The sequence below is a fragment of the Ranitomeya variabilis genome, chromosome 2 (genome assembly GCF_051348905.1).
Source record: "Ranitomeya variabilis isolate aRanVar5 chromosome 2, aRanVar5.hap1, whole genome shotgun sequence".
Lineage (NCBI taxonomy): Eukaryota > Metazoa > Chordata > Amphibia > Anura > Dendrobatidae > Ranitomeya > Ranitomeya variabilis.
Genome location: NC_135233.1, coordinates 605,787,668 through 605,813,022, shown reverse-complemented (window position 1 = coordinate 605,813,022; position 25,355 = coordinate 605,787,668). Strand labels below are relative to the sequence as shown.

The window sequence follows — 25,355 nt, the reverse complement described above, 5'->3', positions numbered from 1 at the left end:
CAGCAGACTGTATCACACAGAATAAGATTAGATACACTGCTCAGCAGACCGTATCACACAGGATAGGATTAGATACACAGCTCAGCAGACAGTATCACAGGATAGGATTAGATACACGGCTCAGCAGACAGTATCACACAGGATAGGATTAGATACATGGCTCAGCAGACAGTATCACACAGGATAGGATTAGATACATGGCTCAGCAGACATTATCACACAGGATAGGATTAGGTACACGGCTCAGCAGACAGTATCACGCAGGAGGGGATTAGATACACAGCTCGACAAGCAGTATCACACAAGATAAGATAAGATATACGGCTCAGCTGACAGTATCACACAGGATAGGATTAGATACACGGATCAGCAGACAGTATCACACAGGAGAGGATTAGATACACGGCTCAGCAGACAGTATCACACAGGATAGGATTAGATACACAGCTCAGCAGACAGTATCACACAGGATAGGATTAGATACACGGCTCAGCAGACTATCACACAGGATAGGATTAGATACATGGCTCACCAGACAGTATCACACAGAATATCATTAGATACACAGCTCAGCGGTCAGTATCACACAGGATAGGATTAGATACACGGCTCAGCAAACAGTATCACACAGGATAAACATCATTATTCATCCTGCACACAAGGGGCGCTGCCGCACACCGGCTGACTTCTTACTGTAAGCCGTTGCATTGTGGGAGTTGTGGTCTCCGGTGGTGACAGGCTGCACACCATTGTCCTCTGCTGCGGGAAGGACTCGGGCCGGGGTAAGTCATAGGCTGGAGGGGAGGCTGATGTGTGATAGGGCCGCGTGGTGGAGTGCGGGGGAAGGGGACAGATCACAGCTGCTCCTGACGTGAGGCAGATGACAAGTGATGTGTGTGTATAATGCCGGCGTCACACTGGCGAGATTTACGGACGTACGAGCGCAGAAAATACATCCGTAAAATACGCATAACACACGGCCCAATGATTCCCTATGTCCCAGCTCCTATCAGCTGTATTTTACGGATCCGTAGTATACGGTCTTCTACGGTCGTAGTAAATCGCAGCATGCTGCGTTTGTCACCGTATTGCGCAAAAAAATCGCCAATGAAAGTCTATGGGGGCGAGAAAAATACGGATTGCACACGGACCAGCAGTGTGACCTGCGAGAAACTCGCACCGGTGTTATAGAGAAAAGCCGGTAGTTCAATTGCCGGCTTTTCATTTCTCCTTCCCAAACCTGACAGGATATGAGACATGGTTTACATACAGTAAACAATCGTGCGACGATTATATATCGTCAATGCCTCACAATGCGTCGCTAATGTTAGTCTATGGAGAAAAACCGCATCCTGCAAGAACTTTTGCAAGATGCATTTTTTCGCCAAAACGACGCATTGCGACGTATGCACAAAAATGCTAGTGTGAAAGTACCCTAACAGAAACAGGTCACCAGGAGTGGATTAAGGGTAGCCAGGGCCCCGGGCTGTTCAGACACTGTGGGCCCCCCCGGTCATGTGACGGGGCCATCATATACCTGAACCAGATTATTCCAGAAAAATAGTTGCTGTGTGAAACTATAATCTGTCAAACATCCATTGATCTAGTCAATTTACCCTTCAGTTAGGAAGGAAAAAAATCAAACAAAAAAACCCCCCACAATACTATCACCATAAGGGCTCATTTCCACTTACGAGAAACACATCCGTGTCTCGCATGTGGAAACCAAGCTGTGGCGCCAGCACTCCAGAGCGGAGCGTGCGGCCGCATAGGAACACATGGAGCCGCACGCTCCGCTCCAAAGTGCCCACGCCAGAGCTTGATTTCCACATGCGAGACACGGACGTGTTTCTCGCAAGTGGAAATGAGCCCTTAGTGCCAGTATTCACAGGAGATCTGTACTTAGTATGCAGTGTCTGTGTATAGGTAATACAGTGATCACCGGTGACATTATACACAGGAGCTCTGTATATAGTATATAGTGTCAGTGTATAGGTAACACACTGACTCACCAGTGACGTCTCTAGGTGAAAGTTCTTCATCTTTCATCCAGCACAGACCGCCATCACTTCATCCAGCCAGGACTCGTCTCTGCAGGAAATAACACAGTTATCTCGAGCTCCGCTTGCAGAACACATTACTTAATTTTTCCCAATTTCTACATTACACCACATGAAAAAAAAGAGGCAACATAATGTCACTCTACACAGTAACAGGACCGCCCCCCCCCCCCCATTTAAAACAGTGTCCTCATAAAATAAATAAATCACTGCAGTAATAATATCTCTTAATTAGCCCCTATGGTAATAATAATATCCCCATCCTGGCCCCGTGTATCTCATTCCTGGCTCCAGCCATCTGTTCTCCCATCCTGCCCTCCTGAGTATCCATTCTGCCCCATATAATCTCCCCATCCTGCCCCATATGATCTCCCCATCCTGCCCCATCAGTCTCCATCGTATTCATCCTGCCCCATGATCCTGCACGATCTGTCTCCAATCCTGCCCCGTGTCTTTCATTCTGCCCCGTGTCTCCAATCCTACCCATCTGTCTCCAGTCCTGCCCCCAGTGTCCAGCATCTCTGCCCCCAATGTGTCCAGCATCCTGCCCCCAGTGTATCCAGCAATCTGCTCCAGTGTGTCCAGCATATTGCCCCCAGTGTGTCCAGCATTCTGCCCCCAGTGTGTCCAGCATTCTGCCCCCAGTGTATCCAGCAATCTGCTCCAGTGTGTCCAGAATATTGCCCCCAGTGTGTCCAGCATATGGCCCGCAGTGTGTCCAGCATATTGCCCCCAGTGTCTCCAGCATATTGCCCCTAGTGTCTCCAGCATATTGCCCCCAGTGTGTCCAGCATCCTGCCCCCAGTGTCTCCAGCATATTGCCCCTAGTGTGTCCAGCATCCTGCCCCCAGTGTGTCCAGCATCCTGCCCCCAGTGTGTCCAGCATATTGCCCCCAGTGTGTCCAGCATATTGCCCCCAGTGTGTCCAGCATTCTGGTCCGGGCCCCCCGGATTGCCGTTTGCAATAAAAAACAAAACCGAGTTCTCCTCACCTGTCCGCGCTCCTTCGGCGAAGCTGCCTTCAGCAGCGCGCACTCACCGGCGACTGACAATGACATCAGACGCCGGCGACGTGCGCGCTGCGGCTGACATCAGCTGCCAGCCTCCAATTGGCTGGCGGCTGTTAACTATTGACGTACGGGCGCGGGCCTGCAAGTCAATAGCGTTAAACTGCCGCAGCGCCGGTAGGGGCCCGGTGAGCAGATGAGACTGGGCCTGATGTGGGCCCCCTCTGCCCACCGGGCCCATACGCCAGTCAGGGCAGTAATGCCCTGATGGCGGCCGAGGTCAATCTGAGCGGTAGCCCAGGGCCCCCCCCCACACACTGAGGGAAAATACCGACCGAATACTGAGGTAAAATACCGACCGAACACTGAGGGAAAATACCGACCGAATACTGAAGTAAAATACCGATTAAATGCTGAGGGAAAATACCGACCGAATACTGAGGGAAAATATCGACGAATACTGAAGTAAAATACCGATTAAATGCTGAGGGAAAATAGCGACCGAATACTGAGGTAAATACTGACCGAATACTGAGGTAAAATACAGATTAAATGCTGAGAGAAAATACTGACCGAATATTGAGGTAAAATACTGACCGAATACTGAGGGAAAATACCGATTAAATTCTGAGGGAACATACCGATTAAATTCCGAGGGAAAATACTGACCAAATACTCTTAAAGGCTATGTGCACACGTCAGGATTTCTTGCTGAAATTTCCTGAACAAAACTGGACATTTTCTGGAAGAAATCTGCATGCGTTTTTTTTTCGCTGATTTTTTTGTGCGTTTTTCCAGAGATTCCCAATGCAATAATATAGTGGGAAATCCGCAAAAAATCCACAAAATTAATGAACATGCTGCGTTTTTTTATATGCACAAAAATGTCAGAATGCATTATAAATGATGGGCTGCATATGTATGCATTTTTTAACCCCTGTAACCCCAAGGGTGGTTTGCACGTTAATGACCAGGCCAATTTTTACAATTCTGACCACTGTCCCTTTATGAGGTTATAACTCTGGAACGCTTCAACGGATCCTGGTGATTCTGACATTGTTTTCTCGAGACATATTGTACTTCATGATAGTGGTAAAATTTATTTGATATTATCTGCGTTTATTTGTGAAAAAAAACAGAAATTTGGCGAAAATTTTGAAAATTTTGCAATTTTCCAACTTTTAATTTTTATGCAATTAAATCACAGAGATATGTCACACAAAATACTTAATAAGTAACATTTCCCACATGTCTACTTTACATCAGCACAATTTTGGAACCAACATTTTTTTTTGTTAGGGAGTTATAAGGGTTAAAAGTTGACCAGCAATTTCTCATTTTTACAACACCATTTTTTTTTTTAGGGACCACATCTCATTTGAAGTCATTTTGAGGGGTCTATATGATAGAAAATAACCAAGTGTGACACCATTCTAAAAACTGCACCCCTCAAGGTGCTCAAAACCACATTCAAGAAGTTTATTAATCCTTCAGGTGTTTCACAGGAATTTTTGGAATGTTTAAAAATGAACATTTAACTTTTTTTCACAAAAAATTTACTTCAGCTCCAATTTGTTTTATTTTACCAAGGATATCAGGAGAAAATGGACCCCAAAAGTTGTTGTACAATTTGTCCTGAGTACGCTGATACCCCATATGTGGGGGTAAACCACTATTTGGGCGCATGGCAGAGCTCGGAAGCGAAGGAGCGCCATTTGACTTTTCAATGCAAAATTGACTGGAATTGAGATGGGACGCCATGTTGCTTTTGGAGAGCCCCTGATGTGCCTAAACATTGAAACCCCTCACAAGTGACACCATTTTGGAAAGTAGACCCCCTTATCTACTAGGAACTTATCTAGATGTGTGGTGAGCACTTTGACCCATTAAGTGAGTCACAAAAGTTTATGGGGGCAGCATGGTGGCGCAGTGGTTAGCACTGCAGCCTTGCAGCGCTGGAGTCCTGGGTTCAAACCCCACCAAGGACAACATCTGCAAAGATGTTCTCTCCGTGTTTGCGTGGGTTTCCTCCCACATTCCAAAGACATACTGATAGGGAATTTAGATTGTGAGCCCCATCGGGGACAGTGATGATAATGTGTGCAAAAAATGTAAAGCGCTGCGGAATATGTTAGCGCTATATAAAAATATAGATTATTATTATTATTATTATAATGCAGAGCCGTAAAAATAAAAAATCATATTTTTTCACAAAAATGATCTTTTCGCCCCCAATTTTTTATTTTCCCAAGGGTAAGAGAAGAAATTGGACCCCAAAAGTTTTTGTACAATTTGTCCTGAGTATGCTGATACCCCATATGTGGGGGTAAACCACTGTTTGGGCACATGGAAGAGCTCGGAAGGGAAGGAGCGCCGTTTGACTTTTCAATGCAAAATTGACAGGAATTGAGATGGAACGCCATGTTGCGTTTGGAGAGCCACTGATGTCCCTAAACATTTAAATCCCCCACAAGTGACACCATTTTGGAAAGTAGACCCCCTAAGGAACTTATCTAGATGTGTGGTGACCACTTTGACCAATTAAGTGCTTCACAGAAGTTTATAATGCAGCGCCGTAAAAATAAAAAATCATATTTTTTCACAAAAATGATCTTTTCGCCCCCAATTTTTTATTTTCCCAAGGGTAAGAGAAGAAATTGGACCCCAAAAGTTGTTGTACAATTTGTCCTGAGTACGCTGATACCCCATATGTGGGGGTAAACCACTGTTTGGGCGCATGGGAGAGCTCGGAAGGGAAGGCGCGACGTTTGACTTTTCAATGCAAAATTGACTGGAATTGAGATGGGACGCCATGTTGCTTTTGGAGAGCCCCTGATGTGCCTAAACATTGAAACCCCTCACAAGTGACACCATTTTGGAAAGTAGACCCCCTTATCTACTAGGAACTTATCTAGATGTGTGGTGAGCACTTTGACCCATTAAGTGATTCACAAAAGTTTATGGGGGCGGCACGGTGGCGCAGTGGTTAGCACTGCAGCCTTGCGGCGCTGGAGTCCTGGGTTCAAACCCCCACCAAGGACAACATCTGCAAAGAGTTTGTATGTTCTCTCCGTGTTTGCGTGGGTTTCCTCCGGGCACTCCAGTTTCCTCCCACATTCCAAAGACATACTGATAGGGAATTTAGATTGTGAGCCCCATCGGGGACAGTGATGATAATGTGTGCAAAAAATGTAAAGCGCTGCGGAATATGTTAGCGCTATATCAAAATAAAGATTATTATTATTATTATAATGCAGAGCCGTAAAAATAAAAAATCATATTTTTTCACAAAAATGATCTTTTCACCCCCAATTTTTTATTTTCCCAAGGGTAAGAGAAGAAATTGGACCCCAAAAGTTGTTGTACAATTTGTCCTGAGTACGCTGATACCCCATATGTGGGGGTAAACCACTGTTTAGGCGCATGGGAGAGCTCGGAAGGGAAGGCGCGCCGTTTGACTTTTCAATGCAAAATTGACAAGAATTGAGATGGGACGCCATGTTGCGTTTAGAGAGCCACTGATGTGCCTAAACATTGAAACCCCCCACAAGTGACACCATTTTGGAAAGTAGACCCCCTAAGGAACTCATCTAGATGTGTTGTGAGAGCTTTGAACCCCCAAGTGTTTCACTACAGTTTATAACGCAGAGCCGTGAAAATAAAAATTATTTTTTTGTTCCACAAAAATTATTTTTTAGCCCCCAGTTTTGTATTTTTCCAAGGGTAACAGTTGAAATTGGACCCCAAAAGTTGTTGTCCAATTTGTCCTGAGTACGCTGATACCCCATATGTGTGGGGGAACCACCGTTTGAGCGCATGGCAGAGCTCGGAAGGGAAGGAGCGTCATTTGGAATGCAGACTTAGATGGATTGGTCTGCAGGCGTCACATTGCGTTTGCAGAGCCCCTAATGTACCTAAACAGGAGAAACCCCCCACAAGTGACCCCATATTGGAAACTAGACCCACCAAGGAACTTATCTAGAGCCGCGAAAATAAAAAATCCTTTTTTTCCCGCAAAAATTATATTTTAGCCCTCAGTTTTGTATTTTCCCAAGGGTAGCAGGAGAAATTGGACCCCAAAAGTTGTTGTCCAATGTGTCCTGAGTACGCCGATACCCCATATGTTGGGGTAAACCCCTGTTTGGGCGCACGGGAAAGCTCGGAAGGAGCACTGTTTTACTTTTTCAACGCAGAATTGGCTGGAATTGAGATCGGATGCCATGTCGCGTTTGGAGAGCCCCTGATGTGCCTAAACAGTGGAAACCCCCCAATTATAACTGAAACCCTAATCCAAACACATCCCTAACCCTAATCCCAAGGGTAACCCGAACCACACCCCTAACCCTGACACACCCCTAACCCCAATCCCAACCCTATTCCCAACCGTAAATGTAATCCTGTCGGGGCCGTAATACGACAATTAATCCTCATTCACCAGTCATTCCAAATTGTAATGTGAGCGCAGAACATCTGGTACCGGAAAAGAAATGATTCAGACACGTAGCTGATTCAATCTTTGCTGATGCTCTGGCGTTCAGCTCAGTGGGTAGCCGAGCAGCAACTGTGCTTTATTTTCCAATACATAGTACTAAAAAGGGAATGCAATGGGTGGGTTTTAAGCAGCATACATCTAGTGCTTAGTCTCTCTGATTCGTCGAACGTCTCCTGGTGAATTCCTCCTCTTCTGCTCATTCCTTTAGTTTCGTTTCTGAGGAAATGAATCTTAGGCTTCGGACACTAAAACCTAAAACGAAACTAAGCTCTGGCGGCCATCTTTAAATACAATTACATTTGCATTGGCAGGGGAAAACTTATTGTTTCACAGTATAAGAGTATAACAGTACAAAAAGAGTATAAAGATATATAAAAGTACAAAGGTATATAAGAAAATACATTTTCACCTTGACAATCCCCCCTAAACACTAAGTTTTTCCCTTAAAGAAAGATCCTTCGAGACTGTCCATGTGATGGGAAAAGGGGAGGTGGATTTCTTCATCCAGACACCTCAGAAACTCTCCCCTAGCGAGAGGCCTCCAGGCAGCTGAACCCTTCACTAACCTCACATGGAGTTCTCCCACTGTCCCTAAACTAAATCTCTTAGCATCATCTGAGAATGGGGGGTTTTGTCTACTCTCTTGAGAGGAATATACTTCGGGATCTCCCCTGGATCAGTACCATTGTACTCTGGTGGATCTACTTCTTGATTGAGGAAGGTACCAGTCGGAGTTGCTTTGACAATAACCTTTTTATACAAGGGAATAACACAACAGAGAATTATCGATTCAACTATAAGGAGGGCAATTAGTACCAAACAAACTTATTGAAGGAATCTCTTGATCCCACCTAACCAACTGGAGAAGAAAGATGTGTCTATTCCAGCATACATGACACGTCGTCTTATTGTCCTAATTTGTTCAACTTCTTTAGAAACCTTCAGGTCTTTCGGATCTACATTTCGCCATTCAGATCTGGCTGTCTATATTTCGTCTCGTATGTCTTTGGTCATACCGTCAATGAATGTATTTACCAATACTTTAACATCAAGTGGGTTTATGGGACTGTACCTCATGTCTTCCCATTTCAGCTGTAACCGTCCAAAGTATAGCTCTACACTCTCTCCTTTGTCACATCTGTAGAAGATCTTAATTTGCGTCCTAGCACGTCACCTCTTTTTGTGCTCACTAACTACCTAGGCCTGCCCAGGTGCACTTATACGTCCAACATATGATCATTATTTGTCTGTAGAATGAGAAAGGTTGGTTCTCAGGGTCAGCCAAATGTTTTTGCGTAGCTAGCTAGTCAGAGGGCCTCCAGGGATAACACTCCTGTATCTGTCTTACCCTACCCGATGTGGTTGGTTCTCTGGTGGTGGGGGCGACATGACATGCTGGTCTACAGCTCCTTCCCAAAAGGATTACTGTCAGCCTACTCCTAAAAGTTAATGTCCCCAGTATCCACCAACCACAATCCTGTGTCGGCTTCTTATATCACTGCATGTGATCTTGTCTGGACAGGATTCAGTGTAATTCTCTTAGGTTGGGTTGCAGCACGGGTCATACAAGTGTTAGGGCCCAAGTCCTCAACAATATCCTGAAAGGCATCACGGCTATAATTGACAAATCTTTGTTCACTGTAATATATGTAATTGATCCATTCAACATTTTTATTAATCTGCACCTGTGGGATTATAGAAGCAATGCCGGCATAAATCTGGTTCTGGGCTTCAAACTGGTCAGGCACCCCCTCTTGGCACCCCAATGGCATCAATATATACTATTGGATCTTCTTCATAACTCATATGGAGCTGATCAAAACTTCTCCTCTTTCTGGTAGGTTCATCAGGTATCTTTGGTGTACATATATTGTGTATATTTAATTAGCAAATCAGTATCTAGAGAACTGTTCTCTTTGCAGAAACTTGTCTTGAAGATCCCTACTGGTGTACCTGTGGTGTCGTGGGAATTATAGTAGGTGTAATTGTCAGCTAATACGGTTACTTCTCCTGGGATCTTTAGTTTAGGTTCCTTATGAAATAGTGGGACATAATCTGGGCAATCAGTGGGCTTCAAACCTTTCAACAAATTCATGACACAGGCAGTGTGTCATCAGGGAAAAGCAATGCATGTGTGTATAGGTGTGTATTCGCAGCAGCACAAGCAATACATCCTACAGAGATGTTCTGGACTTTTACATTGTATCTTACCCATTCTAACCATAGGTTTTTCCTTGGGGCTGTTTGTGTTTCTATGGAGAAAACCTCTCGCCACCTGAGACCTGGAATGGGTATCACTTCATTAACTACACTTTGCAAACGCTCACTTGGACCTGTTTTAGGTATACTGGTAACAGGGGCCTTGGTTGGTCTAGAGCTAATATCCTGGAGCTGTATATGGCCTAAATACGCATGGGGTCCGGCACTAAATACATAATTATAATTTCTTCCCAATACAAATGTCTGCAGATCAGCAGATTGGGCGTTTTCAAGATTCAGGAGGAGGGGGTGACAACTTTTACCCCATTTACAGCCCTAAGTGGTTGCAGAAGGGCTGTTAGATGCATTCTCTCACGAAGACTCCTACCCGTCCTATCCTTAGGGAACATGGCTTCGCTAGGTTTATATCCCCAATCTTTCCCTGTACTCCAGGCAGCATCTGTCCAATAATGACAATTATCATTGTATTGTCTGGTAACACACATATAAAACTGGATAGTTCCCCCTACTATCCGTTCAGTCTCAAGGCACTTGACTACATCACAGAAATCAAATCGCCAGATATTCACCGGGGCTGTCAGGTTTATCCAGAGAATAGTGGGACCTTAGTATTTTCATTTACATTAGGAGCCGAGAAGGTAGGGGCGAGGATGGCCCCCATTTCCAGGATCAAAAACAACAACATTTCCCTTCAGTCACTTCTGTGATTAAACACTGGTTCGGTCTCTTTTGCAGTGTGAAGCGTGAATCCAGGTGCTCTTTCCTTCAAGTTTTACTGCAGTGGGGGTGACCAGGATCACCGTGTGAAGTCCTTCAAATCTTGGCTGGAGACAATCTCTGCGCACAAACTTTTTCACATACACCAGGTCTCCTGGCACAAAGTCATGGTGTCCAGGAACCTTGTCTGGGTCTGGAAGAGAACTGAAGACGGTTAAATGCACTTTGGCAAGGTGTCCATGTAAGGCCTGCACATAGCTAGTCAAGTCCTGGTACTTGGGCTACAACTGTTGTGGAAAGAAACATTCAAGATTGGGGCTCCTGCCAAACAGAATCTCATACGGTAACAGTCCTGTCTTCCTGTTTGGGGTATATCTTACTGAAAACAAAGCTAGAGGAAGGCATTCTGTCCATGGTTTACCAGTCTGTCATTGCCTTCTGGATTTTAAGCTTAAAAGTTCAATTTAGTCTCTCCACTTTTCCACTACTCTGTGCATGGAGTATGCAATGCTTGACTTACCCCCAGTGCTGCCATTACCTCTGACATGATCTCTCCAGTAAAATGGGAACTCCGATCGCTCTCAATGACTTCAGGAACTCCATACCTGCATATGATCTCAGCCATCAGTGTCTTCGCCGTTGTCTTAGCCGTAGCTTTGGCAACTGGGTAGGCTTCTGGCCAACCTGAAAATAAATCAATGCAGACCAACACATACTCATACGTCCCTACCCTGGGTAACTGAATTTAATCAATCTGCAGTCTCTGGAATGGGTAAAGGGGCCGGAGAGTGTGTTTGGATGGGGTTTTCACTGTCCTACTCTGATTATGTGTGGCACATATCATGCAGCTCTGTACCTGCCTTTCTGCGCAGGTGGAAAACCCGGAGGGCAATCCATTGTTTCTGTAGGGTGTCACACATGGCCGTCTTCGAGTGCTGCACATTCCCGTGCAGAACCTGTGCCATCATTGGGTACAGTACCTGTGGTAGGCAGACCTTTTCACCCCTCCCCCATAGTCCGGTAACGGTATCAGAGCAAGCCCCTATCTTTTGCCACCTATCTTTCTCCTCCTTACTTGCCTGTTCTTGTAACCGGGCTAAGATGTCTTTCAACACAAGTGGAGATGGTGGGGTGTCTAGGTGATGTACTCGAGAGGCCACAGGAGTGCTTGCTGCTTTCTTCGCAGCCTGGTCTGCCAGTGCTTACCCTTTGTCCATCCATCAGTGCCTTTGGTATGTGCCTTTACCTTTATGATGCCTGCTTGGGTGGGAAGCTGTAGTGCATTCATAAGTTGCTGGACTGCCTCAGCACGTTTAAAGGGGTGGCCATTTGTTGTCAGGAAAGCCCTGGCTCTCCAGATAGGCCCATAACCGTGTGTAATGCCAAAAGCATACCTGGAATCAGTGTAGATGTTTACAGTCTTACCTTCTGCTAGTTTGCATGCTTCTTGTGCAGACATATGAGCTGGCATTAACTCTGCCTTGATTATCTCATGTTCTGAGACCACAGCATATCTGGTACAGTAGCATCCTCGGTTATCTTGGTGACGGGATCCATCTACAAAAAGCTCAAAATCAGCATTAGAATGGGCACACTAGAGACCAGCCGTTTCCTGAGACATCAATTCTAGACAATCATGTGGTTTGGAAACCTAATCTTGTTCCTCTGGATCCATTCTAGAAAGAAAAAGAAAAAGAGTGTCCTTGCTCATGTCACCTTCATGTCACCTACTCCTCCCCCCTTTGGATCCAGGGGAACTAGAAGAAGAGTAACGGGGTTTAGGACAGTGCACCTTTTCAAAGTCACATTAGTAGGCATGAGAATAGCACACCGAAGTCGCAGCTGTCCAGCCATGGATATGTGGCTAGATTGTACTTGGTTAGGGATACTATATACATTGTGTGGGGTGTGGACCATCAGTGGGTGATCCAAAACAATCTCTGAAGACTTGTGTAGCAACAGCTGGACAGACAACACGGCCCGAACACAGAAGGGGCTTCCTCTTGCCACCGTACCCAGGCGGCCGCTGTAATAAGCAACAGGTCTCTGTTTGTCTCCATGAAGCTGAGTCAGCACACCTGTAGCATGTCCTGCATAGGTGAGCTCTGTCTGCAAGGCAGTCTGCAATACTGTACGGCAATGCTCGGGTGTCTTGTAATCAGTATCTAGGGCCTGCAGTGTGTAGCACTATATCACAGGGCAAATTCCCTCCCTGGGTAGTCATAGCATCTCCTGGATGCAAGGGGCCATAAGTGGCAAGGTAGGCCTGGCACTCTTGGGCTATGGATGGGCCCCCCCTTTTTTTTTTTTCTTAACGGGAAACACGGGTGTGTTACATGGGGAAACACAGGGTATCAGGGCACCATTATCGAATAACATTTGTATTTGCCCCTTGAGGCACTGCTCCTGATCATGTTTCAAAGGGTATTGATGGACTTTAGAAAAAGGGGCACCAGGTTTGAGAAACACTTTTACTGGTTCTACAGGCATTATTGGGGGAGAATCTGGGTCTATCAGGACCATCATAACTGTGGGAAGGGCAAGTAGGATACACATCTCTTTATATTCATCTTCATAGGAGTTATATAACGCAAGGACCATCTGACCATCATCTTGGAATTATATCCTGGAGCAGAACTGTAATAATAAATCTGCCCCCAGTAAATTTACCGAACATATAGAAAAGATTACGAACTGAGCAGTAACTTCAGGGAAAGGTCCCACAGGGATAGGTTTTATAAGAGTATATTCATTAGGTCTGTCATCTACTCTAATTAAAACAAGCTCTTGATCTGAGAATTTGCATGACGGGGCTGGGGAGATAATGAAATTCCCATACGGGGTTAAAGGCGTATTGGAATGTGAAGCTGGACTCACGTGTACGAAGGGAGGAGGCAGAAACTAGAGTCTGTTACATAGACAGTAAGAAGCGCTGCTGATTTAACCCCTGCCTTTCTTGCTGGACTAAATTCTTTTGAAAACCTTTTACTATTTGCAATGCATCATCCGGAGTGGAAATCTCAATATCGGGTCTACTACAAAAAGGTATGAATGGGCTTTTTATTACAATGGGAATCCCAGATCTTCAAACACTACCATAAGACGCACATAGAACTTCTCGGCAATCCAGGATATATTGGTGCCTTTTACCAATCTTTCAATTACTTACAAGTTTTCATCTAGGACTAGGCAGGTCTATTTCACTTTCAATTTCATACAGTACTTATTGCTGTAAACATAAATCTCTCAGTGTGTATTGTACCAAGGACAGAGAAAACTTAGAATGCAATACATGGCCCCCCCCCCCTCCCCCGTAGCCCACAGCGCCGAGGGGAAAAATTGCAAGCAAATAGCGCAGGGGCTCACTCAGCCCCTCCCATCTAGTAACACGGAGATAAGAAAAAATCACTGCATTCCACAGCGCTGAAGGGAGAGCACAAAAACCCAGCCCTTAGCCCCCCTTACTCCAGCACGTAGCGCAGATAAGGAGAAAAGAGAAGCTCGCAGCGATCTGCTCAGCCCCTCCCCTACAGTACACAGCACTGATACAAAGCTCCGTATCTTCTACAGTCACAAATTACAGCAGTTTTCAGACCTAATTTCTACAAAACTTTCCTATAATCCTCCGTGGTCTGGGCGGAGCCCCAAGGACGGTCCGTACACACACACAAGGCAGGTCTCCACCCAGGTTGGATTCTGCACAACACAAACAGGACACACCTACGCTTCTGGAGATCCCTTTCCGCCGCCATTACAGGGCGGTGGCTGAGACTGCATTTTCATCATCAGTGGCACGGCGGCCATTTTACAATCTGTAAGATCACAGTTCACAGGCATTTTATAACCAAACACGGGCTCTACATTATCTGATCCTCCCCTCCATCAACCTATTCTCATCCTTTGTTCTTTAAGCCTCGCGCAACTCGCAGATAAGCTTCTTGACTGTCTCTTGCCCTCCCGTGACCATTGTCTTGACTTCCACGGCATCCTCATCTAACTTGTGGGGCACGGACTTCTACTTTAAGATACGCAGCTTGGCTCCCAGGATACTATGGCCTCCTGCAGTAGGCCACTGGCAGCAATCTTCAACACTGAGTTCCACAGTACGGAGCCTCACGTTCGACGTACTAGGAAAAGAGCCTCGCGCTCAATGTTTCCTGTCCCTAACCTGAACAACAGTGATTACAGACTATCCTGCCACGATATCCCAAACAGTCGGGAGGCAGCCTCCTAATGAGACCCCTCCACAAAAATATAGGTGGTCCCCTCACGGAACGTCTTAGGTTACCTAATTAGACAGGTGGTCCCCTCACGGAACGCCTTAGTTACCTGCCTGGACAGGTGGTCCCCTCACGGAACGCCTTATTTACCTGTCAGCACAATATCACAGAGGCTGCGTCTCCTATCCCTTTCTCTAAGCTGCCCCACAATCTACTACTGGCTCAATTTTTCAGTCCACTTCACTACTAGACAATAGTCACGGGTAGGGTGGTTGAACGGAGTACAATGACCGGTGGAGGAGGTATGGTGTACAGAGGTCGCACAGGATGCGACGTCTCTCAGTTGCTGGTTCAGAGCGTGGCACAGGATCACGTTTGATCTCACCACTCGATCATTCACCTCCCGGACCCAAGGAGACTACAGACAAACCAATAACGGCTGAGACACTAGCAAGTGTGACATATACAGTGTACATGATCGCCACTTACCGTGTACGGAGGGTGATCAGTCCTCGAGGTCAGCCACTACCGGTATCATCCACAGACATCCAGGCATGGGTCCAGAGGGTCTCGGATCGCTGGCCACGCCCCCCGTTGGTCGTGCCAAAATTGTCGGGGCTGTAATACGACAATTAATCCTCATTCACCAGTCATTCCAAATTGTAATGTGAGCGCAGAACATCTGGTACCGGAAAAGAAATGATTCAGACACGTAGCTGATTCAATCTTTGCTGATGCTCTGGCGTTCAGCTCAGTGGGTAGCCGAGCAGCAACTGTGCTTTATTTTCCAATACATAGTACTAAAAAGGGAATGCAATGGGTGGGGTTTAAGCAGCATACATCTAGTGCTTAGTCTCTCTGATTCGTCGAACGTCTCCTGGTGAATTCCTCCTCTTCTGCTCATTCCTTTAGTTTCGTTTCTGAGGAAATGAATCTTAGGCTTCGGACACTAAAACCTAAAACGAAACTAAGCTCTGGCGGCCATCTTTAAATACAATTACATTTGCATTAGCAGGGGAAAACTTATTGTTTCACAGTATAAGAGTATAACAGTACAAAAAGAGTATAAAGATATATAAAAGTACAAAGGTATATAAGAAAATACATTTTCACCTTGACAATCCAAACCCTAACTTTAGCCCCAACCCTAACTGTAGCCTTAACCCTATCCCCAACCCTAACCCTAGCCCTAATGGGAAAATGGAAATAAATACATTTTTGTAATTTTTTTATTTTTCGCTAACTAAGGGGGTGATGAAGGGGGGTTTGATTTACTTTTATTGCGGGTTTTTTAGTGGATTTTTATGATTGACAGCCGTCACACACTGAAAGACGCTTTTTATTGCAAAAAATATTTTTTGCGTTACCACATTTTGAGAGCTATAATTTTTCCATATTTTGGTCCACAGAGTCATGTGAGGTCTTGTTTTTTGCGGGACGAGTTGACGTTTTTATTGGTAACATTTTCGGGCACATGACATTTTTTGATCGCTTTTTATTCCGATTTTTGTGAGGCAGAATGACCAAAAACCAGCTATTCATGAATTTCTTTTGGGGGAGGCGTTTATACCGTTCCGCTTTTGGTAAAATGGATAAAGCAGTTTTATTCTTCAGGACAGTACGATTACAGCGATATCTCATTTATATCATTTTTTTATGTTTTGGCGCTTTTATACGGTAAAAACTATTTTATAGAAAAAATAATTATTTTTGCATCGCTTTATTCTGAGGACTATAACTTTTTTTCTTTGACGCGGTATGGTGGCTCGTTTTTGCGGGACAAGATGACGTTTTCAGCAGTACCATGGTTATTTATATCCGTCTTTTTGATCGCGTGTTATTCCACTTTTTGCTTGGCGGTATGATAATAAAGCGTTGTTTTTTGGCTCGTTTTTTTTTTTTTTTTTTTACGGTGTTCACTGAAGGGGTTAACTAGTGGGACAGTTTTATAGGTCGGGTCGTTTCGTTACAGACGCGGCGATTCTAAATATGTGTACTTTTATTGTTTTTTTTTATTTAGATAAAGAAATGTATTTATAGGAACTTGTTTTTTGTGTTTTTGGGGGGAATTTTTTTTTTTTTTTTTTACACATGTGAATATTTTTTTTTTTACACTATAACATTGCCCCAGTGCTGTGCACTGTGTCAGATCGGCGATCTGAGGTGCACAGATTCAGGCTTCCCAGCGCCTGCTCTGAGCAGGCGCTGTGAAGCCACCTCCCTGCAGGACCCGGATGCCGCGGCCACCTTGGATCCGGGCCTGCTGCAGGGAGGAGGAGGTAAGAGACCCTCGGAGCAACGCGATTACATCGCGTTGCTCCGGGGGTCTCCGGGAAGCACGCAGGGAGCCCCCTCCCTGCGCGATGTTTCCCTGTACCGCCGGAACACTGCGATTATGTTTGATCGCAGTGTGCCGGGGGTTAATGTGCCGGGGGTGGTCCGTGACCGCTCCTGGCACATAGTGCCGGATGTCAGCTGCGATAGTCAGCTGAAACCCGGCCGCGATCGGCCGTGCTCCCCCCGTGAGCGCGGCTGATCGTGCTGGACGTACTATTCCGTCCTTGGGAAGTAAGGCCCACCCCACATGGACGGAATTGTACGTCCAATGGCAGAAAGGGGTTAAGCGTTTTTATTGCGTTTTTATAGCAAAAAAAATGTGAAAAATCTTGAACGTGTGCACATAGCCTAACTCTTCTGCCAGTTTTAGTAGGGGGACATCCCCAGCCTGCCGCCCAGGTAGGAGGACATCAGTGCTGCGCTGCCGGCACCTGCACACACAGACTACATCTCCTGCTACACTCCCCTCCTGCAGGGAGGAACCCAGGCCAGTGTTACCTTGTGCTCTGGGTGACTATTCCCCAGGAAGGCTTGTGTAATGCTGGCAATAGAGGAGACTCTTGAGCATGCGCAGTGCCGCTCTTCTGTATAGCCAGGCTAGAGTGGGAAGAGCAGGCACTACACCTGCAGCACCACAGTCAGTGACAACTCCGCTCTGCAGCACCACCGCCCAGGTAACTGGCGCCCTGCCATAGCCCCCTCCAGGCATCGGCCTCCCCTCAACCAATGTCATCTGGTGCTTGATTGCAGGGATCCATCCACACACTGCATCATCCCAGAAAGGCTGGAAGGAGCATTCTGCGTGCGGAGTGGGAGGGGCTATACGGAGTGGGCGGGACTATGCGGAGTGGGCATGGTTATGCGGCACGGCCGGGACTGTGCGGAGTGGGCGTGGCTTGATAAATACTGGGAAAATTATTGCATTTTTAAGGATAACTCATAAACTTACTACTTTATACAGGGGACATCACTGAGGACATTACTACTTATTGAGGTGCTCTGAGAGCACAAGTAGTTAATAATGGGGCACAGAGGGAACAAGTACTTAATAATGGGGCACAGAGGGCATAAGTACTTAATAATGGGGCACAGAGGGCATAAGTACTTAATAAGGGGGCACGGAGGGCATAAGTACTTAATAAGGGGACACGAAGGGAACAAGTACTTAATAAGAGGGCACATGTGCATAATAAGGGGGCACTGAGACCACAAGTGCATAAGGGGACACGGAGGACACAAGTACTTAATAAGGGGGCACGGAGGACACAAGTACTTAATAAGGGGGCACTGAGGGCACAAGTGCATAATAAGGGGGCACTGAGGGCACAAGTGCATAATAAGGGGGCACTGAGGGCACAAGTGCATAATAAGGGGGCACTGAGGCCACAAGTACTTAATAAGGAGGGGTTGGAGGGCACAAATACTTGATAAATGGGCACTTGGGGCATAAGTACTTGCAGCTTTGCTACTTTATCAGCCGACAATACAGACGTGCACACTTATAACACTTTTGTCTTGTGGATACACCACAAATGTTCGACGTGGAACAGCCCCTTTCAAGGATTTTTCCGTTTTGGAAAAATTGCTGTCCCCTGGCTGCAGTTTAAAATAACAAAACCTTGCCCGAGTCCAGCGATGACTCTTTGCTTCTGATCAAGTGTCTCTTATTGTTGACAGCGCTGCAGCCAATCAGTGAGTGCAGCGGCTTTCCCAAGTTGATGGCACTGATTGACTGTCGACAATAAGAGACACCAGGAGACTCATCGCTAGACCTGGGGAGGGTGAGTAAAGCGGAGTTTGTTTGCTTTTTATACTGTAAAAATGTAAATGGAACTCGCTCTAATACATTCAGTTTATACCTCTGGTATATAAGATATGTTTTTTTTACCTACAGGCAGCAGCTTGGAGTCCGGCGTCACGTGCCATCGGGGGGGGGGGGGGGGAGACGGAATCCGAACCCCCAAAATGAACAACACGTTGAAGCACTGGAAGGAGGCTGCCACCCTCATATTAACCGCCGGGTGCCAACATCTCAGCGCCGCCCCAAAAATTGCAACTCATGGTACCCAGAAGAAAACCGCCTTCGATTATGAAGTCCTTTTACTGCAGCGCAGCCAGAGAAGCGGCTTCATGCCCAGTGCGTTCGTGTTCCCTGGTGGGCTCGTGGAGCCCTCCGACTTCTCCAATGATTGGGTGAATGTTTTTGAGAGACACGTCCAGAAGCCGAACTTTGGGCTTGGCGTGGTGAAGCAGCCTCCTGGCACTCGGTCGCCCATGTTCGTCACTGACAGGACCGAGTTTGGCTCCCGGATCCCCGGCGAGGTGGCCTTCCGGATCTGCGCCATTAGGGAGACCTTTGAAGAATCTGGTATTTTGCTGGTGGTTCCTGAGAATTCCGATATCGAGGACAACCAGAAGTTCATGGCCGCCTATGAGCAACACGGAGAAGCCATAGCCAAGTGGAGAGAGAAGGTGCAGAGCGATCCCCTGCGCTTCATTGAAATGTGCCGCGAGCTGCGATGTGTCCCCAACATCTGGGCCCTGCATGAATGGGGCAACTGGCTGACTCCTGTATTCTCCAAAAGCTCAAGGGCCAGGCGTTACGACACCGCCTTCTATATCTGCTGCTTACCGAGGAAGCCCGTCACCGAGGATGACCAGAAAGAAGTGACGATGTTCAAAGTGAGTGCGCACAGCAGCCAAGGGGTCTCCTACTTCATGTGATAGAGCATGCATATGTAATGTAGGAACCTTCCCTTATTTATACTCCAGAGCTGCACTCACTATTCTGCTGGTGCATTCACTGTGTACATACATTACATTACTGATCCTGAGTTACGTCCTGTATTATACTCCAGAGCTGCACTCACTATTCTGCTGGTGCAGTCACTGTGTACATACATTACATTACTGATCCTGAGTTACATCCTGTATTATACTCCAGAGCTGCACTCACTATTCTGCTGGTGCAGTCACTGTGTACATACATTATATTACTGATCCTGAGTTACATCCTGTATTATACCCAGAGCTACACTCACTATTCTGCTGCTGCAGTAACTGTGTACATACATTACATTACTGATCCTGAACTGATCCTGTATTATTCTCCAGAGCTGCACTCACTATTCTGCTGGTGCAGTCACTGTGTACATACATTACATTACTGATCCTGAACTGATCCTGTATTATTCTCCAGAGCTGCACTCACTATTCTGCTGGTGCTGTCACTGTGTACATACATTACATTACTGATCCTGAGTTACATCCTGTATTATACCCCAGAGCTGCACTCGCTATTCTGCTGGTGCAGTCACTGTGTACATATATTACATTACTGATCCCGAGTTACATCCTGCATTATACTCCAGAGCTGCACTCACTATTCTGCTGGTGCAGTCACTGTGTACATATATTACATTACTGATCCTGAGTTACATCCTGTATTATACTCCAGAGCTGCACTCACTATTGTGCTGGTGCGGTCACTGTGTACATATATTACATTACTGATCCTGAGTTACATCCTGTATTATACTCCAGAGCTGCACTCACTATTCTGCTGGTGCGGTCACTGTGTACATATATTACATTACTGATCCTGAGTTACGTCCTGTTTTATACCCCAGAGCTGCACTCACTATTCTGCTGGTGCAGTCACTGTGTACATGCATTACATTACTTATCCTGAGTTACATCCTGTATTATACCCCAGAGCTGCACTCACTATTCTGCTGGTGCAGTCACTGTGTGCATACATTACATTACTGATCCTAAGTTACATCCTGTATTATACTCCAGAGCTGCACTCACTATTCTGCTGGTGCAGTAACTGTGTACATACATTACATTACTGATCCTGAACTGATCCTGTATTATTCTCCAGAGCTGCACTCACTGTATTCTGCTGGTGCAGTCACTGTGTACATACATTACATTACTGATCCTGAACTGATCCTGTATTATTCTCCAGAGCTGCACTCACTATTCTGCTGGTGCTGTCACTGTGTACATACATTACATTACTGATCCTGAGTTACATCCTGTATTATACCCCAGAGCTGCACTCGCTATTCTGCTGGTGCAGTCACTGTGTACATATATTACATTACTGATCCCGAGTTACATCCTGCATTATACTCCAGAGCTGCACTCACTATTCTGCTGGTGCAGTCACTGTGTACATATATTACATTACTGATCCTGAGTTACATCCTGTATTATACTCCAGAGCTGCACTCACTATTGTGCTGGTGCGGTCACTGTGTACATATATTACATTACTGATCCTGAGTTACATCCTGTATTATACTCCAGAGCTGCACTCACTATTCTGCTGGTGCGGTCACTGTGTACATATATTACATTACTGATCCTGAGTTACGTCCTGTTTTATACCCCAGAGCTGCACTCACTATTCTGCTGGTGCAGTCACTGTGTACATGCATTACATTACTGATCCTGAGTTACATCCTGTATTCTACTACACGGGAGTTAGAGTTTGGACTATTCCATATACTGATTACCTATGTGCTAATCTCTGTGATGACTGTGCAGGATTTGCTGCGCTGTGCATGATCAGTGTTAGCCTTTTGACTGTGCATATATCACCTCCTTGGCTTTTTACCTATTTTGCTACATTACAACCTGTGTGTAAATATTCTTGTAATCTGATGTGTGTGACGCATCAGCACTAAATAGTCTAAGTTGGTGAATTGAGAAAAATATAGGCATATATTAAATTCATGGTATCAAATAACTAAAAATTGGCATGGACATATGTATTCACCCCCTTAAAATCTCTGGTGCAAGCAATTCCCTCCATACACTTTACCTTTTCTGAAAGGCCACAGAGGCTGCAACAGCACTAACAAGAGGTACCACTAACCAAACACCATGAAGACCAAGAAGATCTCCAAACAAGACCATGAAGACCAAGGAGATCTCCAAACAAGACCATAAAGACCAAGGAGGTCACCAAACAAGACCATGAAGACCAAGGAGGTCACCAAACAAGACCATGAAGACCAAGGAGGTCACCAAACAAGACCATGAAGGCCAAGGAGGTCACCAAACAAGACCATGAAGGCCAAGGAGGTCTTCAAACAAGACCATGAAGGCCAAGGAGGTCTTCAAACAAGACCATGAAGGCCAAGGAGGTCTTCAAACAAGTCCACGAAGGCCAAGGAGGTCTTCAAACAGGACCATGAAGGCCAAGGAGGTCTTCAAACAAGACCATGAAGGCCAAGGAGGTCTTCAAACAGGACCATGAAGGCCAAGGAGGTCTTCAAACAAGACCATGAAGGCCAAGGAGGTCTTCAAACAAAACCATGAAGGCCAAGGAGGTCTTCAAACAAAACCATGAAGGCCAAGGAGGTCTTCAAACAAGACCATGAAGGGCTAGGAGGTCTTCAAACAAGACCATGAAGGCCAAGGAGGTCTTCAAACAAGTCCATGAAGGCCAACGTGGTCTTCAAACAAGACCATGAAGACCAAGGAGGTCTTCAAACAAGACCATGAAGACAAAGGAGGTCTTCAAACAAGACCATGAAGACCAAGGAGTTCTTCTAACTAGGCCATGAAGACCAAGGAGGTCTCCAAACAAGACCAAGGAGGTCTCCAAACAAAACTGCCAAGAGAGGGCCGTCTACCAAAACTTTCAGCACGGGCAAGGAGGGCAGATGTGGAGAGACTTATCCAAAGTGACTTGCAGCTGTGATTGCTGTAAATAGAGGATCTACAAAGTAATGACTTTAGGGGGTGAATAGTTATGCACACTAAAGTTCTCAGTTATATTGTCCTATTTGTTTTCTTCACAATAAAAAAAAACAAATGTTCACAGTTGTAGACATGTTTTTTACATGAACTGAACTTTAAAAAATCCAGTGAAATTCCATGTTGTGAGGTAGCAAAATACAAAAAAATGCCAAGTGGGTGAATCCTCTGGGTGGACTTCCTTATCTCCTTAATCTCTTGCTTTGTGATCTGTTTCAGTGGTGGACACCTCAGGAAGCCATAGAGGAATATCTGAAGAAGACCTGGATCCCTCCTCCTCAGTTCTACAACTTGAGCCGATTGTGTAACTTTCCGTACATTGAGGAGCTGCAGCGATTCGCTCTGGGTCGGTCCCTGGAAGGCTGTGAGAGGTGGATGCCCGTTACTGTGCACGCCAAGGACGGTATGGTGCACACGCTGCCAGGTGCGCGATTAAAATCTTTAATTCGTCTTGATAACTTTTAACACAACGCTGCGTTTTGAGCTACCTGCTTGCTGCCGGAGAGTTGGCCGTGACCTTTCTTCCTTTTCCGCCTTGCAGGAGATGAGCTCTACCCCGATAATCCTGACGTCACCGGACAGACACAAGCCATGTATTCCACAGACAGAACAATGGAAGAGGTCATCCGCGACGGGGAGCGCCTCCACAGAAATATAACCCTGGATGGGGTCCCACGGCTCTTTGTAACTGTACCACCCAAATATAAACATGTGCACCCGTTCATAGTAGAGCTGGGGCCCAAGAGCCATCTATGAACCCCAAAAATATTGATATACATGGCCGAGGCGGAGTACAAACTGCTCAACATAGGCGCCGTCATCCTGAAAACGTGTCCATCTAGAAGAGGCACTCTGGTGTCATACCCACCATGACACTGTGCGAAACGCGTAACGTCTCCACCTATATCATAGCGTATGGATAGCAAGATCGTCATTGCACCATGACTTATACTCTAGTCACATCCAGAGCTGCATTAAAGGAGTTGTCCGGCACAGCGCATTTCTGCACTGATGACTTAGATTCACCGTCGGCACGTATTCTAATCAGGATAAATGCCCAGTATCTTCTAAACGTGCATGAATTTTGGTTCTTTTTTTTTCTTAAGAGCTTTTTCAGGTGGTTCCAGGCAGAGTCCCCCTGAAAAAGACATACCCTACCCTTTTTTTTTGCCATAAAGGTCCATTATAGTTTTTGATCCAGGGAGAATGAGAGGTAGAAGTTATACCTATTATATTTCCCATTCCTTCTGAATCCACTTGTGGCTTCGGCTCAAAAATCTGCAGCGGTGGGTTTAAAAAAAAATTAATTAAAAAATGCTGTGTATAAAACCAACCTAAAGGTATGTGTTTTTTGGGAGTTTTTATAGCAGAAACTGAGCTGAAGCTCATATAGCAAATTCTAATTTTAATCGGCCTATTATGTGGTTGCTTGTTTTTTTAGTTTTTTTTAATGTTCACCGTTGTTTGGCCGATGGCAATGAACACCACATGGCAAAAAAAAAAGAGACTTAAAAAAAAAAAAAAAAATTACAAATGATGAAATTGACCCTAAGGCTATGTTCACACTTTGTGGTTTTTGCTGCGGATTAGCAGCGGATTTGCAGCTGCGGATCCGCAGCCGTTTTCCATGCAGGGTACAGTACAATGTTACCCTATGGAAAACAAAAACCGCTGTGCCCACTTTGCGTTTTTCCGCTGGAAAATCAGCGCGGATTTTCTGCGGAAATAAAGAAGTAGCATGTCAATTCTTTCTGCGGATTCCGCAGCGGTTTTCCACCTGCACCAATAGGAAAGTGCAGTTGGAAACCCACAGTGGAATCCGCAGTAGAAACCGCACAAAAAACCGCAGTGAAAACCACCGCGGTTTTGCACTGCGGTTTTTCAAAATCAGGAGCTGAAAAATCCGCAGCAAAAAAAGGATAGTGTGAACAAGGCCTAAGGCAATGAACACCACAAGGCAAAAAAAAAAAGAGACTTAACAAAAAAAAATAAAAAATTTGCAAATAATGAAATTGACCCTAATTCCCACTATGAATTTTTAGTGAGTTTTTGATGTTGCAGATTTTTTGCAGGCATTAAAGTAAATTAGGTAACTTGCTTTTTTTTTTTTTCAACTATGCAGCGTTAAAAAATAAAAATAAAAATAAAAAGAATTAATCATGGAAACATAACCTAACCACATTTGCTTTGCTTTTTTTTTTTTTTTTTTCATCTTGTTTCGCTGATGTTTTATTGCAGCAAATTTGTCAAATTGGCGCTCGCAGTTGCTCAAAGTCAATTTTTATTTATTTATTATTTTTAATTCTCTGTAGTTAACCTTTTTCTGCAACTTAAGAAATAAAACCTCTTTTTTTTTTTAAATGTTGTAAAAATTGCTAAAAATGTAGTAAAATTATTCTGGAAGTGGGGGAGGGGGGATCTGGAGTACATTTGTGTCTAAATTTGACTCCTTTTTTTTTTAATGTCGTAAATGATGAATCAAGTAAAAAATATCTGGAAACCCTGAACCCCCGGCCACGTTGAACTG

At 45.2% G+C, this 25,355-nt stretch overlaps 1 protein-coding gene across 1 annotated transcript; it reads left to right on the top strand.

Annotated features, from left to right (window-relative positions):
• The first annotated feature begins 661 nt into the window (after positions 1-661).
• On the top strand, positions 662-25,355 carry NUDT19 (nudix hydrolase 19). The gene is made up of 4 exons (XM_077288674.1): positions 662-782; positions 18,948-19,735; positions 23,048-23,252; positions 23,370-25,355. The coding sequence occupies exons 2-4, from the start codon at positions 19,019-19,021 to the stop codon at positions 23,582-23,584; spliced, it is 1,137 nt and encodes a 378-aa protein (XP_077144789.1). The 5' UTR covers positions 662-782; positions 18,948-19,018; the 3' UTR covers positions 23,585-25,355.

Excerpts from the sequence above, each read along its gene's own strand:
- NUDT19 (XM_077288674.1), top strand. The coding sequence starts at position 19,019 with ATGAACAACACGTTGAAGCACTGGAAGGAGGCTGCCACCCTCATATTA. Across the intron at positions 19,736-23,047 it reads AAGAAGTGACGATGTTCAAA|TGGTGGACACCTCAGGAAGC; the intron begins GTGAGTGCGCAC and ends GATCTGTTTCAG. Across the intron at positions 23,253-23,369 it reads TATGGTGCACACGCTGCCAG|GAGATGAGCTCTACCCCGAT; the intron begins GTGCGCGATTAA and ends TCCGCCTTGCAG.